At 40.7% G+C, this 17,321-nt stretch overlaps 1 protein-coding gene across 4 annotated transcripts in view; it reads right to left on the reverse strand.

Moving 5' to 3' along the window:
• Window positions 1–376: 376 nt before the first annotated feature.
• PTPDC1 (protein tyrosine phosphatase domain containing 1) overlaps window positions 377–17,321 on the reverse strand; it is a 47,572-nt gene continuing 30,627 nt past the window's right edge. For 3 of the 4 annotated variants that reach the window (XM_032799619.2, XM_032799620.2, XM_032799616.2), the window contains 4 exons: window positions 14,594–15,798; window positions 12,942–13,127; window positions 9,388–9,498; window positions 377–861 (listed from right to left, as the gene is read on the reverse strand). In XM_032799619.2, the coding sequence (XP_032655510.1) occupies window positions 745–861; window positions 9,388–9,498; window positions 12,942–13,127; window positions 14,594–15,798 (1,619 nt within the window). In that variant the 3' untranslated portion in view covers window positions 377–744. The remainder of the gene's footprint in view (window positions 862–9,387; window positions 9,499–12,941; window positions 13,128–14,593; window positions 15,799–17,321) is intronic. The other variant, XM_032799628.2, reaches the window with a different exon arrangement.

The following is a 17,321-nucleotide window of genomic DNA, read 5'->3' on the forward strand; positions in this document are numbered from 1 at the left end:
GGTTTCTCTAGCCAGCTGGAAAAGATTACTCTTTCCTTTCAAGCACCTTCACATACATTCAACTTTCCATTAAAAATAAAATAATTTCAGAAACCTTTTATATTAAAATACCTAAAAATATATAAAAGTTGGTAAATAAGCAACATATGTTGAAAAGTTAAATGCTTGTTAGGGTTGGGGGGTTTTTTGACACAAGAAAACAACGTTAAGACGTGGTGATTTACTACAGCCTATTTATAGAGAATTTTTTCCTACAAATTTGTTTACTACTACAACTAATCTTATTTTAAGATTTCCAAAGAACCCAATAAATACATCAGAATGTTGTCAGTATTTATTCACTGTAAAGTAAAATGAAGTATCATTAATGTAAACATTAATACATTAAATAATTGTGTAACATGGCACTGACATTGTGGCAATTGTTTACCATAAAAAAATATAGCTTATTGATGAGACTTCTAAATCAATAAATACAGTTTTAAAACAGAGTTCACAATATAAAAGCATATTGCTTCAAACCAAATGCTACAGTACAGTCACACAGTAGCAGCTCATTAAAATATCAACTTTTTAAAGCTGTAAATGGAATAAGGCTCACTACAGCTCCCTTTTTAAAAAAAAAGTTCTTTAACTAAAACTAAAATTTGGTCAATACATGCCAATTAGCACAAAATACTGTAGCTGGTAAATGAAAGATAATTTGACAGGACCACTGAAGTCCCCAGCATAACTGTGTAAACATCAAGAGAGGTTATCTGTTTCTTTTTTGGCCTCCTTTCTTTTTGCTTCCAGTATTTGTTTAAATACTTTTCTCAGAGTGTTGTAAACCTGTGGTCCATTTTCAGAATCCAAACTCATCTGGGAAAAGGGAGAAATTAATTTTAATGTTTTACAGTACTGTATGACATGGCACAATACAGACAGAAAACACTAAATAATACATATTTTAAAATACAAAGTACCAGATGCATTTTCATATACTTATTTTAAACCAGGAAATAGGTATTTTTCATAAATCCCCACAGGTCTGAACAAAACTATTGCAGAGTACTTCAGTTCTACCTACTGACAGGTTAAAAAAAATGGCGGTTAGAAATAAAAGAGGTAGGAGGAGAGATGTCATGCTGATGTCTACAGTCTGAATGGCTACTAGTTGAAGCATGGTTGTGCGTTAGATATGATCCTTCTTTTCAAATTATTTCAAATACTTTATCAGAGGAAAGATGCTCTGAGTTCACCATCACCAGAACCTACCATATGACTAAATTTAACCTTCACAAAGCTTTACATCTGCTTTTATAATCACTTGTTTATATGTATATATCCCATGCTCCCCACCACCTGTGTATGTGGATAAAGACCATGCATCCATGGAACAGGGGAGGGGACTTCACTTCTGCTACATGTTCCCCTTTGTGTCCCTACCCAGCAGAATTCTAGTTCCATGACCATGGAAGATTGGGAGAAATTGTTAGGCTCTGGATTCCTTCACTCCACCCAAACCTGCAAGAGAACATTGCACAAACGAACACAATTTGAGGTTCTGTTAATTGGCACGACTTTCTCCTTCATGTGAGGGGAGTTCAGATGGCTGTTGCAGCACATGGAGTGCTTGAGAGCATGGGTTATGAAACCATACTATCCAGGGTCTAGTTCAGGGATCAGCAACCTTTCAGAAGTGGTGTGCCGAGTCTTCATTTATTCACTCTGATTTAAGGTTTCACGTGCCAGTAATACATTTTAACATTTTTAGAAGGTCTCTTTCTATAAGTCTATAATATATACCTAAACTATTGTTGTATGTAAAGTTTTTAAAATGTTTAAGAAGCTTCATTTAAAATTAAATTAAAATGCAGAGCCCCCTAAACCAGTGGCCAGGACCCAGGCAGCATGAGTGCCACTGAAAACCAGCTTGCACGTGCCATAGGTTGCCTACCCCTGGTCTAGTTGAAAATGGTGAATCTGGGAGGCAGATCAGAGACAAGATAAATCCATGTGCACAGTTCTTGGATAATCTACAGGTAATGGTGTGGAAGCCTTAGTTCCTGGCCAGGGGGACAAAACAGTAATAGGTATAGATTTCACATGTTGCACATGCTTCCTCTGCCCTCCATGATAACTAGCATAGGAAGGATGGGCCCTATAAAAAATAACCAGTATTTGACAATGGAGCTACATCAAGTTACCCCAGCTGAGGCTCTGACCCACTAAATGCAGAATTCTGTGCACACTACTAGCTTTACTATTCATGGTGTGTGGGCTTAACAAATGTACATTGTTAGTCCTTTTCTAATCTTATTTCACCTAAACCGTATTTTGATCTGACCAGAACAGGTTTCTATTCTATATATTATACACACTAAGGCTCTGAAATACTGGGGCTATAGTTTCTATAGTTAGTGCAAATGACCTTCATTTGTAAAACTACAATATTACCAAATATTCCTTCAGAGATACTTAGATAATTTGCAGGTACTGCCCCAATTGATGACAGGAACAACATACACAACTCTTCCATAATCACTAGATCATGGGCCGGAAAAAAGCATCTTAGTTAGTTTAGATAAAGTTGAGGACAATGTTAATCTTAATTACTGAGGCGGGAAGACTTATCTGGGGGAGGGGAGGAGGATCCAAACTGAATCAAACAGTGATGCCAGCCTTATTAGTGAAGCTTAACTTCCCCTCAGGGAGACTGACATATGACCAAGGGAAAAGTATGAGCAGAAAATGAATATTCTACCTGGTTTTTGCTTGAGGTCTGCCAAAACACAATGAGAGGTGACTTACATTACAGTGACTGAAATTTACTAAACCGTAAGTCCCAATTCTGAACCTTAGCGTCCAAAATGTGGGTGCTTGCATGAAACCTCCAAGCTTAATTACCAGCTTAGATCTGATAGCGCTGCCACCAGCCAGAAATTCCAGTGTCTGGCTCACTCTGGTCTCCCCAAAACCTTCCCTGGGGGACCCCAAGACTCGGATCCCCTGAGTCTCACAACAAAGGGAAATAACCCACTTCCCTTCCCCTTCTTGTACCTTCTCCCAGATTTTCCTGCCTCTGGGCTACACTAGGAGATCACCTTGTTCCAGTCCTTGAACCACACACACAGAGAGGACATTTCACCTTTCCCACCTCCTCCTTTTTCCCCCTCCAGTCTTTCCCTGAGAGAGCATAATCCTGGCCACGAGATCTATCCACCTTGAGCCTTAACCAGATAGAAAATCCACAGTTTAAAACAGAAGCTTTATATCAAAAAAGAAAGACATAAAAATGGTCTCTATATTAAAGAGTGACCTATACAGGGTCAATTGGCATTAAAAGAAAAACAAAATGACTTTACACAGCTTATGCAAAAAAAAAATACAATTTAAAACATTCCAGCAAACTACACACATGTAAATACAAAAAAATAATATAAGCCTATTGTCTTCTACCTTTGTACTTAAACACTTGGAAACAGAAGATTAGAAAGCCTGGAGATAGAGAAATCAGTCTCAGAGCCAAGAGAGCAACAGAGATGAGACCAAAGAACACACACCCAAAACTTTCCCCCCCTTTGAGATCTGAAAAATCTTGTTTCCTGATTGGTCCTCTGGTCAGGTGTTTGGTTCCCTTTGTTAACTCTTTACAGGTAAAAAAAACATTAACGCTTAGCTATCTGTTTATGACAAACTTCCCCTCAGGGAGACTGACATATGACCAAGGGAAAAGTATGAGCAGAAAATGAATATTCTACCTGGTTTTTGCTTGAGGTCTGCCAAAACACAATGAGAGGTGACTTACATTACAGTAACTGAAATTTACTATGCTTTTGTCTGTACAGATCTCAGTGCAGATTTGCATGCCCCATGCATACAAGCCAAGAATCTTTTAGCCAGAAGTTTCAGTTGTGCCCCTCAGAGTATAAAGAGCAAAGCAGCCCCAACCATCACTCAGTTCCTTCACTAATAGAGACTATTTGGGGGGAAAGTGGGTGGGTTGTGGGAACCATGGGGGGGAAAAAGCACTTTAAACTCCAGTTACTGTCAGTTAAGTAACCTCTCTTTCTTCAAGCATTTGTCCACATAGTTCCCACTATAGGTGAGTGGCTAACAACTACCTCTCAAGGAGGTGAGGGATAGGAGTCCTATTTAAAATATCTGTAGGCTAGCCCTGCCAAATTGGGTATCTGATCTAGAGGCTACCACAATGAAGCATTGATCGGTAAATGTATGAACAGAACTCCAAGCAGCTGCCCTAAAAATCTCAGAAACAGGGATTCCCCTGAAACAAGTTACAGATGTAGACTGAGCTCTAATAAAGTATGCCCCCTAACTCTAGAAGGAAGGGGTAGTTTATTCAACGCATAGGATATCTTCATATAGTCTGAAATCCACTTCAAGAGCCTCAGAGGAAACAGCATGACCTTTAGATTTGCTACCAAAAGCCATAAAAAGTCAATGAGGTAGGGATACATGTGAATGCCTTGTCTCCTCTGCACAGCTGCTCCCACTGAAAAGCATTTTGCAAACACACTCAGAGCTGCTGAGAGACGGAAAGGGAGGACTCTGATCCAGCAATAATGTCCACTGACCATGAAATGAAGAAGCTTCCTGAGAGCTGGATGGACTGCCACATGGGAGTAAGAATCCTGAAGGTCAGGAGTTGCAAACCAGTTCATGGGATTTAGAGAAGGAATTACTGAAGAAAAAGGTGGTCATCTGAGATTTGAAGCTCCTGATGACTTTGTTGGGCCCTCTGAGATCTAATATAGAATACCACCCTCCTTTCTTTCTTGGAATGAGGAAATAGTGAGAATAGAAGCCCTTGCCACACAACCCTAAAGGCACCATCTCAATCACACCCTGAAGAGTATCTATCTCCTCCTGCACCAGACTATTGTGTTAAGTGTCCCTGAAAAGAGACAGGGAAGAGAGTGCAGAGTTGGCATAAACTGGGGCTGAATTGAATACTCTTGGTAGATAACTTCTAAGACCCACTGGTTGGTATTAACTGAAGCCCATGCATCTGCAAACAAGGCAATTACCAAAGAAAGAGAGGGGAGAAAGGGCATAGATCCTCAACAAACTAGCCCACAACTCTTGACCCAGGCATCAAACCTGTAGCCTGTGGTCCTATGATGAATGCACATTAATAGTAGATGGAGGGCTTTTCTTTTAAGAGTTTTTTTCCTTGTACAATTCAGAAATTCTTTGCTGGTATGAATAAGAAGATGGAAATCTCTGTTTTGAGAAGGCCAGTGGTTTTGTTTGCTTTTTCCTCTGGTATGCAACACAGAGGCCAAAAATCAAAAGGTTGCTCTCAAGTTCTTCAGTGCATGAAGCACCTAATCAGTCTTCAAGATGAAAAGATTGTAGCCCTCAAAAGGAAAGTCCTCAATCACCCACAATCCAATGCTCCGAATGTCCCTAAACTTCCAACCACCAGAAGCTGGGATTAGACAACATAGGACCAATCACTCGAAACTGCCCTGTTCTGTTCATTCCCTCTGAAGCATCTAGCACTGGGCTAGATGGACCATTGGACTGATCCAATATGGCTGTTCTTATGTTCCTATGATGTGAAGCTCTTTTGGAATTTCTTACTATTGCAGCCAGAATGTTCTGCATATATAATAGCCTCCTACTCAGATTCTGAACCTTAGCGTTCATAAACTGAGAAGCTAACATGAAACCTCCAAGCTTACTACCAGCTTGGATCTGATCTCGCTGCCACCAATCAGGATTCAGGGCTCCTGATCGCCCCCAAGTCGCCCCAACCTATCCCTGGGGGACCCCCAAGACCCCCCCGCAAACCCAGAGCCTGGGTCTCCCTACCTCATCCCCCGCTCCCGCCTTTCCTGGCGTTAGCCTGAGCGCGATGCCGTATCTTTCCTTGCATACAACAAGAGGCAAATCTACCTCCCCTGAGTGCTCTGCCTTCAAACCTAGTCAAGCAACCAACAGAGTTTTCCCACCTCCCGTGTTTGTCCGTAGCCGTACTAGAGAAAAGATCTCCGCAAGTCTTAAAGAAACTTATATAAAAAAGAAGAATTACAGAGTAAATCACCTCGACATAAAAAAAGCTCATACGGCCATTGCTATAGAATTAGGATACCAGTCTGATCAAAAATAGCCAATTTCAACCAATCCGCCAGCACAACATGGCGATAAACACAAAACAAGATAGCATATAACGCCTATTGCTTGCTCCTTGTACTTACAACTTGGTAGCTAGAAGGCTAGCAGGAAGATGGATTAGAAAAAAAAGTTGTTCTCCGATAGCCGAAAGACCACAGACACAGACTCGAAAGCCCAAACCCCTCCTGAGGTTCCTCCCTTTCTTTAAAATCCGGGTTCCTGATTGTCCCTGTCAGGTTGTTGGCGCCTTTGCAGGTAAAAGACATAATGAACCCTAGACTCATCGATTTATGACAGCATACTACTTAACAGCGTAGCCCATTGTCCAATAGCTGCCTGTCGAACTCCAAGACACTCTGTCAGCTGCCAGTCCTTCCAACAAGCTACTGGCTTTGATTTGTCCCTGATGTCCTGAAGAAGTTTTTGCTCACTGTTGAGATCTTTTGCTCTCCTTACCCTCGAGTTAGTTTAGGGGACCGGCTGCTGGGAGTTTCTATGGCCAGCTTTACTACTAAGAACTCGGGCCAGGGTCGAAAATTAACCCCTGGAGGCAACTTGTATTATTACAGCATCTGCTCTTTCTAGATGCGGACCCTGGCCACATATCTTTACTGACTCATAGGGATTAGCCTGATCATGTTTCCCAACAATCAACCCTCGGAAACCAGATGCAATTGCTAGATAACTTGTAGACTTTCCTCAACAACTTCAGGATATTATGATCTCGCTACTTGTAAGAGGTTGTGAAAGACCTGAATTGACTGTGGGACAGAGCAGATCATGTACACCTTCATCTGATGAGGAAGATGAAAAGCAAAGATCCAGCTGATACTCATGTTCCCTTTTAAAAATCCGGTTTCCTGATTGGTCCTCTGGTCAGGTGTTTGGTTCCCTTTGCAGGTAAAAGAAACATTAACCCTTAGCTATCTATTTATGACAGCATATAGTTACTACAGTAGCCATTGTCCTAGCTGCAGTGTCAGAAGCCTCCAAAGACACTTGTCAGCTGCCGTCCTTCCAAAAGCTACTGCTTTTGATTTGTCCCTGATGTCCTGAAGAAGTTTTTTGCTCAACTGTGAGATCTTATGCTCTCCTTAACCCTAGATGTAGTTTTAGGAGGACCAGGCTGCTTGGAGTTTTCATGAGCACTACTATTACTACTAAAAACTCGGGGCCAGGGGTCGAGAAATATTCAAACCCCTGGAGGCAACTTGATATTTAAGATCTGCTCTTTTAGATGCAGGACCCTGCCACATATCTTTAACTGACTCAAGGATAGCCTGATCATTTTCCCATACCAATCAACCCTGGGAAACCAGATGCAAATTGCTAGATAACTTGTGAGACCTTTCCTCAACAACTTCAAGGAGTATCTATGATCTCTGCTATCTTTTAAGAAGGTTGTGAAAGACCTTGAAATTGACTGTGGAAAGAGCAGATCATGGTACACCTTCATCTGATGAGGAAGATGAAAAGCCAAAGGAATCAGCTGATACTCATGTTCCTCCATAAGATCTTACTCCTCAGTATGAGGTTTTTGTTCAAATTGCTAGACAAGCTCCTGGTTACATATTTGGGCTATCTTAGATGGTTCCTCAGGAGACGGTGATCAAATTCTAGACCTAGATCTGGATGAATAAAGAGCAGGAAAATGGTGATGCTTCCACCCTGACTACTATGGTCAAGACTGCATCTCATATGAGAAAGGCATACAATGCCACAATATGGGATGAAATACCAGAAGTATGGGATCCATAATGAGAAGGACTCCTTCTTGAGTCTCATTCAGGAGCCAGCCTAGGAAAAAGAGACGAGAATCTAGAAGAAGGGCTTCTACTGTCATGAGACAAAGAGGCAGAGAAGTAGAACTCCTCCAAGAGTGGTATGGATCTCTGAGGAGTTTTAACAGGCTGCAGAGATCCAGACCCCAATCTCTGAGAAGTAGATATTGGTACCACAGATGATGATCACAGGGAGGTTTTCATAATCAGTATCTTTGGTTCCAGTAGCATAAGGGACGTAGATTCTGTTGATACTGGAGAAATATCTAAGTGAGGAGATTGTGGTTCTGCAGTGATTGCTGTGGTTGGAGAATTCGTGAAAGCCACCTGCATTAAGAGAGGAATGGGCACCAAGGTGGGAAGAACCAATCTCAACAGTATCAGTATGGAAGTCTCAATACATGGGATCTTCTTAATATGCAATACTAAAAAAATCTGTGACAGATGGTACCAATCAAGTTAGTACAAAGAAAGAGGTATTGGTTGCCAGAGACAGACAACATGGTACCGAAGAAGCAGAGTAATATTCCGCAGCCCTTGAAGACTCATAGCACCAATTAGTTTTGGAAGGAGGCAGTTTGAAAACATCAGTGTGATGAATCTCAGATCTCTTCTTGGCCAATATGGAGGAGTTGAACACCGTTGGAAGATCTATGCTTTCTCCTACCGAGGGCAATAGCAGTTGCTGAATGACACAGAAAGAACTGAAGAGACGGCTTAGCATATTTCTGAGAAGCACGAGATCTCTTAGAGCCAGAAGTCCTGTTAGGTCCCAAAATAGTGTTTCTGATAACAGAAACACTAACATACACTGATTTTAAAGCAGCAGATTGCTTTCAAGAAGAACCTCGAGAGTACAAAAAGCTCTTCATTGATTTGACTTTTGCATCAAACATTTTTAAACAAACATGGCATAAGCTCTCTGCATGTGCTCAGAGAAGGATTTGTAAATTGAACATTTGTCTGTAATATGTGACTCTCCTAAACAAAAAATATATTTAACATGTTCATCCTTCACAGCTATAGCTGCCTCAAAAGCAGGGCAGATTTTAAAGTCCAGAGATAGTCTTAGCCATGTAAACTTCCACCCTGGTACTGAGGGAGACTCAAACAAAAGAAGGCTAATTATCTTCACAGTTAAAAGTGTGCGCTTTATTTCCAGTTTGAAATAGTCTAACTTCAACTTCTACCCAGTGGAAGTGGCCTAGCAAGACATAAAAACGAAGCCAGAGAACAACAAAATAGTGATTGAAGGCACTATTTTTACTCCATTCAATACTCAACACCCACAGTTGACCTGTGTGGAATATTTTTCTGTGCTTTGGGGAGGATTTGCTATGACAAAACTTTTATACCTTGAAGCAGATAAGTGTCAGTATAATAATTATTAATGAATTACTAAAATTTTTGGCTAAGATTATTACTTCATCCTCCATAATCTACAACACAATCACAATTTCATGGGCGAGTTGCTACTTGCCTTAGTGAAAGCTTTAATGGCCCGGGTAAGTAAGGCTTCCTCCACATCAGCTGGTATTGTCTGCAAATTCACTACACAATGGAAAATACAAAGAATAGTCTGATATTGTTCCTAGTGGGTAAAAGAAATATAAAGTTATTAAAAAGGAAACATTTTCAAGGAAAACATTTAAATAATTGTTAAAAGTACGCCAAGAACTGTAGACCACATTAACCGCACTTGCAATAAAATCCAGGGGAATAAATTCCACAAGGATTCTCCTGCAGAGTTCTTACATAATTGTTCAGTAATGGGAAGCGAGGTTCTGTTGTGTTAATTTTGATGAAATATATGGGACAAAGGTGTCAACGTATCCTGAAACAGTCCAATATTAAACAGTTTCAGGCAAGGTTCAGGATTTGGTATACAGAGATCTAAGCCTGCTTAGTATCATGGCAAATACACCATTAAAGATATATACACACACACACACACACACAAAAAGGGTGGAGGAGGACTGTTAACAGCATTTGAAATGTAAAGTATTAAAGCTTTCATTTAATGACCTCTCTTGTTCCCTTTAACAGTAGAGAATTTTTAGAAAGAAAAACCCATGTTGAAAGTCTTCAGGATGATAGAAATGGTAATTGTCCTTTTGCGGAAAAAAAGAAGTTACTTCAGAGCGGCTGGAACTGTTGTTGTTGCTGTTAAAGTCTGATCCCATTTTCTAAAAAACAAAACAAGATAAACACACACAAGAGGGAAGAGAGAGAGGAACAGCAAAGATAGAAAATTCAACTTCTGTCTCTGGTGTCAGTTTTTGCTTGCAATCTCACTGCTGGAAAAAATAAAGGCCACAGCACATGGCCTTACCAGCCACTCTGAGACCTGGTAAACTTGTACTAGCACTGGGATGTTCAGGAAATTGCTTTTAGCTGCCTCTTTCTGGCCACAGGCTTACAGGAGTGTTGTGAAATACAGTCTTGACCAGCTAACCCAGCTCTTACTAAACAGAAAGAAAAAGGAGAGAGATAGGAAAAAGATGAAATAAGGAGGAGAAGGAAAAGGACACACAACGGGAGTGAGGGAGGTTGACAGTCTCGCATCCCAGGTAATATTCGGGCTTTAGCCAGAGTTACTGGAGGTGGCAGTGTCATCTGGTTCCCTTTCTCTGGGCCAGTATGATCAGAACATCTCTCAGGATTAGGATGAAGGAGGCACAACGGTGTCATGCTGGATCCTGATATTTCAGAACAGGGTGGGAATGGCAGCCATCATCATGATGAAACTCACTCTTCCCCTTACTTTCTCTTTCAGTCATCCAGCATTTATGTCCATCCCAACTTTCCTATAAAATCTTTTAAGGACTCCAAAAGGGAGTGATGAGTAAACTAATCCATCCTCCTATTTTTTTGCCCACCAATTAGGCCTAATTTCCAACAATTTTGGTTCACTGATATCTGGTCCCATGCATCTCTTGTTTATGAGACATGATCTTAACACGATTTTTGAGTTGTTTCGGTAGGCTTTTTTGTTTGGACTAATTCAGTCTGTCTTCCTTTTGCACCTTTTCTCCATCAATGTTTATTGTTACAGGTTATTGTGACATTTTATGAACTTTCACTCACTTCTTACAACTGAGCCCACAATTGGGGTAAAACTTGTAGGTGCAACTATTACAACAATTCTCCTGCAGAATGTGAGTAGCCCCATGACACAAACCCCAGGGATCCTCTGAAACTTCTAGGAGTCAGGTCTATCCATGCACATGCTTCCCCTTCCCCCTACCCTAGGTTTCCCAAGCCCCACTCTTTGACAGTACCATTCCAATAGATACATGCTCCAATGCACTCTCCTACCCATGGCTGTCCACTTAGAGTCCACCCCCTAAGTTGGGGAATCCCTATTGTGAAAAGGCACAAAAAATTATACAGCTCCAGATTGTATTATCTTTTCCTAGGAAAGACTATAGGGCTCAGGGAAGTATATACTCCTAAGCCTTTCTCCTCAATTAACATCTCACTCCCACCCATGGCCTGCCCAACTCCCTTTCCAGTGTGGATCACAATCCCACAGAAGGGTCTCTAAGGCCACGTCTAGACTACGCGCCGTATTGGCACGTTAAAATCGATTGCTTGGGGATCGATATATTGCGTCTAATCTAGATGGGATATATCGATCCCTGAGCGCGCTTATATCGATTCCGGAACTCCACCAACGCCAACGGAGTTCCGGAATCGACATGGTGCGCCGCGGACATCGATCCCGCGCGGTGAGGACGGGTGAGTAAATCGATTTTAGATATTCGACTTCAGCTACGTTATTCACGTAGCTGAAATCACGTATCTAAAATCGATTTTACCCCGTAGTGTAGACCAGCCCTAAGGGGTACCAAAAAAAATGTCTGGGTGAATGAGGGAAATGGTGTTCTGAAGGAAGCTGATTTCCTCTTCCACATTAGGCTCACCACCAGATCTTGGGGGAGATAATCTCCACTTGGGCAGGCAGCTTTTAAGGGCAAACATACATTACAACAACAAATGTAGGAAGATAAACAACAAATGGGTAAGATCAAATAATTAATTTTGATGCTTAGTTTACCTTCAAGAATCAAACGGTTACTTTATCTTTTATTCAGCCAAAATAATAAAACCCTGATGAACTCAGTTCAGGAAGAAGCATGACATTTCAAAACCCTGAACTGAGAGAAACTGAATGTCATGGAAGTAGACTGCAGAGAAGGCAATTACCACCTGCTGCTCGAGGAAATGTGTAACTGTGAGCAGAGGGGGGTATTAGAATGTGCCCTACTTTCTACACAAATAATCCAGAAACAAAAAGAGCACCCAAAGAACTGGAAGATTTGTCATGTGACTGAGAATTCTAGAACACAAACTCGGTTTATAAGGAAATGTTCTGAAAAGGTAGAATAGCTAAAAGGATTTATTTATCCCTTTATAGAAAACATAATGCAAATGTTTCAGGGCAGAATGACTTATTCCCCATCATGATTTGAGAATATGGAAGTCCAGAGCTTTGATTTATGTAATGAAACTTGGCCAGACTACTGAAGCATTTACTACTTGGATCTGTCAGTTCCTCACACCCTCTGCACCAACCCTCTCAGTGCTACAGGATTAGATGTTTGCACAGTACTTTGAAGATGCATAGGACTATAATGTGGTCAATATTAAGCACTGTTGCCAGACCTGGTGTTAGGGAAAGCTAAAGGGAAAGAGTTCCTTGCCTTCTGTCTCTCTCAATTTCAGGTTGCAGCAGGCTGTGGTACCTCCAGCCAGCACACATGGAAATCAAGTTTCTATTGACTACAGCTCTAAGATTTTATCTATCTTGGATATTTCTAAAGTACCCATCACCAGAGCATCTAAGCATTGATTAAAACTTACTGTGAATTATCAAGATACATTTTCATTTGATTTTTATGGAGTTTGAAATTTGTTTTATTGCAAGTTACCTTTAAAAATATAAATTCCTTGTTTAAGGGCAACTGATGCAAAGCTTGAGTTAATCTGTACTTTTCAGTAAAATAATGAATTGACATATATAGTGTTTACCTTTGCTAGTAAGTTAAGAGTTTCTGGTGATTCTGTGCATTTTTTTGACAACATGTCAATATCCTCTTTGGTTATAACAGGTTCTTTTAGTTGCTCTATCCAGGACCACATCAAGCTGCAAAGGACAAAAGGATCTCTCTCGGCACAAATTCTATCCCAAGCTCCATCTCGAGAATTCAGTTCTTTCTAACAAAAATAAAAATGCACCATCTATTTACTTCTGCTAAGATTTTCTTTGCTTTTAGCAGCACTTGTTAGACTTGTGCACAAAGGAGACAGTTATCAGCCCCATGAATATATTTCCTCCTGTAATGAGGTTCCCACTTGTTGCTAGCATACCTTCTCCTGCCTAGAACTGGGAAAGTAGATCTCACAGCATTAGGTCACCCCTTCTGTTCACTCTGCAATAGTCTTTATTCTGGTCAGTTGGCCCTCCAACGAGGTCACTGTTTAGTCCACCCCTTTCCACGATTACAAAGTCCAGAGGACCTCTCCCACATGCCTTCTCAAGATGGTGTCCAACCCCAGCGTGGGGCTCAAGAGCCACTAAACCAGCAGGTGGCAGGGGAACCCAGGCCCATGAATTACACCAGATTCCAGCCAGAGAGACCTTAAAACCAGCAATCCAGGTCTAATCAGTCCCTGTCCCAGTTGATGGCTCCCTCTTACCCAGCCTTTTGCCCTCCCTTGCCTGTTTCTGGTTTTACCACGGGAGCTGACTCTGCTCCTGGTGCTACTCCACCCCCTTCTAGCCTCTTGCTAGACTTCTTACTCCAGGGCAGAATCTCAGGGCTTACTCTCCTCCTGGTCTCTGACAACTTCCCTCATCCCAGGGAGTGACTGCAGCACCCTTCTGCTATCCCTCCTGGCTTTACTGTGCTATCCCAGCCCTTCCCCAGCTGGGTTTCATTCTTAATCTTGGTCCTCCCTCTTGCAGGTGATGCCAGATAACCCACCTGGCCTCTCAGACCCTTGTTAACCCTATCAGGGCTGGTACAGTTTTACAAAACTATCAACATTAATCGGCTGCAATGCAAGTGGCTCTTTAGACCAGAACGGCAACACAAATAGTACATTGTACAATCCAGTGCCCTCCAGTTATACGTGGAATATATGAAACAACTTCTGATTCCTGTTTCAAATCAAATGGGTTCCGGAGGATATGGTTTTGATGATTTTAAGCAGTTAAATTTCTACTAAATTCTCTTATTTATTTACACACAAAATCCTGTGACTAGCTGTGAGAAAGCTCTGACCTGGCTCTAACCTAAAATCTTGAGGCACTTTTATGTTACTAACAATGTTACGACTATAGCTATCAACTGATTTTAAATTGACTGAACAAACACAAATAGAAAGAATTTTTCTACCTTTCTGTTAGATGCTAACAGTAAAGTGAAATTTTGCTTAGTTTTTTTAGTTGTTTTTGTCAAACTTCAGACCTCTGACCACATAATATTTCTGTTGAAGCAAGAGCCTTTTATTTAGGTGATTGGCAATTTCAATATCAGAGCATGTCTAATGTGTATAATTTATATGGGTGTCAGAGACTTCTCTCACAAGCTAGCAGTGGAATTTTTGCTGCTGTTTATACTTTAAATATACATGTAATAAACACACAATATTGAATAATGTTTTAGAAAAAGTAGTACCTGCCACATTTCTACCTTCTGTTTCACTTTCTCCTCATCCATAAATTCATTAAGATTTGCAAGGGCTTTAGCTGCCAAAATTCTTCGTGCATCCAGACTTAATTCTGATTGCAAAACAATGTATGGAACTGCTTCCAATAGATCTTTACTATCTTGACTTTCATATCCAATAGATGATTTTTCTTCTAAAGCAGAATTATCAGAGTCCTCAGATGCACAAACTCTTCTGCCATATACATTAGTCTCTCGCTTCTTTCTGTGACCAATGTCCTTTGCAAAACTACATTTTGATGTTCTTGCTTCCCTGTCATTATGTACACGTTCAAAACCTGAGGAAAAGGTTTTACTACGCTGCACTTCTTTTGGCGATTTTTTTGTATAGAAATTGTTTTGTCCATCTAAACTGAATTTACCTTGACTCCAGAAAATAAATGTACTACGAACTAAGGCCTCTTTGTTTAAATCCAGCTGAGGAGACTGAATGCCTGAAGAGAGAAAATGTTCCCTAGTGTTCTGCTGCTTAAGTTGGTCAAAGAATGGTACTTGTGCAGGCACTGTCCATGGAGTTTCTCCTTGTTCCAGGAGAAATGCAGTTCTCCTTAAATCTGAGTCACTATAGCTTAGACGTCTTTTTGAATGAGTCAAAGGCTGAAGGCATTCAACATTCCGCCTCTTCCAAAGAGGATCATATTTGTGTTCATGGGAGAAAACAGAATCCTGGGTTTCAAAAGTGACATTTCCCACTACTGAGTGGGAGAATGGCTCTGATGTGTCACTGTTCTGTCTTGTTAACTCTTTATCTAGCTGTGTAGAGTCCAACTGAGAAACAGCCTCTTCAATTTCAGAAGAGAGATCTGGTATATCTAATAATTCCTCCTCTATCACTTGCCTGTTTTCAGCCAAGTCCAACAGCAGCTTGCAGACTAGATGAATAAGTTTTGGCACATACTTGAGATGTCTACTCTCATAACCATGGAGCAGATGCCTCTGACGGATCAGATACTGGGACAGAGTAACTGCATGTGCTTTGGGCTCGCAGCAAGCAAACACATTTCTTAGAGGGATCAAAAATTGAGTGAATTCTCTTACACATACTAACTGTCCTCTGGTTTGAATAGAATTAGGCCTTTTTGCCCTAACAAAAAGAATTGCTTGATCTGCAGTCATTCTTGTTGCAAAAACTAAGTAACAAGCTATCAAAACACCTAGAAAATTTAAAGACAAATGGTTAACATGTTAATACATTATAAAATAAAAATTAATACACACACATAAGGATGTAATTTTTATGTCCAATTCATAGTGTACTATTGTCTAACTAAGTGTATATGCAATTTTTGCATCATAATACAAAGATCAGAGCTGTATCAAAGAACTAGGTAAACACTTGTCTCGATAAGACAGATGAACTGCTTTAGTACTAGGTTACTGGTAATACCCTAGATGGCCAACACTGACCATTTTTGTGCCATCTCCTTTTTCTTTTGCTGCTTTTTCCTCCCTGAATCTTAACCACTTTCCAGTCTCTTATGTTTCCCCTGTTGCTGCTAGCTGCCCAAGTTGATCCTGTACCTGGTACGTACAGTGGGAAATAATTAAACTTCCCATTGTTAGTTTATCCACCAGTAAAAGGATACTCATGTAAATCATTTGGGAACTCAGTACGTAAGACTGCCTGTCTTTCCATGTGATATCATGGAAGCAGTGATAAGAAGAGGCATGTTACATGGTCTAATTGCAAAGGGGCTAGAGGCAGTGCATTTTCGGTGAAGTGTTCTCTGGAACTCGCATCCACTCTTGGTCCACCAGAACCAGAATGTTAGCCTTCAAATCATACTCTAAAACTAGTCTTCTGTTCCAAGCTTTCGTGGGTCAGAAGGATCAGTAGGTAGCACTAGGTGGTAGGAGGGAGCCACTAATGTGTGGATTTGGGATGTCATGTTTCTGACTTTTTATGTTCTCTTTTATAAGTTACGTCAATGTTGTACATGCACCCAAAAGTACATGTGGAAATCTTACCAAATGAATTAAGAAATTAACATAAGAATAGCCTTGACAGAGTATGTGCCTGTCAGACAACATGGGGCCTCATTTACCTCCCAATGAAATAGAGACTCCCATTGATTTCAAGGGTAGTTCTTATAGGGGAAGTTCTATATGCATAAATCAGGGGGATACCTTGTGCTATAAGCATACCTGAGAAAAGCCCGTTTTCTCTAACAGCTGCACACTGGTGCTAATTCATTAATGTAAAATATATTCAAAATGTAGAACATCATTATTACAAAGGAGATTGGTGAACCATACCTGGCTTTTTGCTCTCTCTGTTCCCTGAGAGGCTCCTGCAGCCTCAGGTGGATTTTTTTTTTTCTTTCTAAGCCTACCTATTTTATTATTTCTTGCATATACAGCTGTTTGTATCTCGGATCTCCAAAATGGGATCTTTACTTCTGGCTGCAAGGATTTGAGGCCTGCAGCTGTTTCACTGATCTCCTTCCTAACTATTTTCCCTTACTTTGATATAGGTCAGTATTGCTGTCATTCTGTGGATGTAAGAGAATTTGAAATTGAGGTGGCTACTCAGTGGAAGACTAAGGTTTAGAGCTTTTTCCTCCCTTTTAAATAAGAAATTAAATCTCCCCTTAGCTTGTATTAACTTTGTTAAATGCCATCTCTGAGTGCTTAAAGGTTTTTTCCCAGCTTCCCTCCACATTTTAAAAAATGCCAG

Source organism: Chelonoidis abingdonii, chromosome 17 (genome assembly GCF_003597395.2).
Source record: "Chelonoidis abingdonii isolate Lonesome George chromosome 17, CheloAbing_2.0, whole genome shotgun sequence".
Taxonomy (NCBI): domain Eukaryota; kingdom Metazoa; phylum Chordata; order Testudines; family Testudinidae; genus Chelonoidis; species Chelonoidis abingdonii.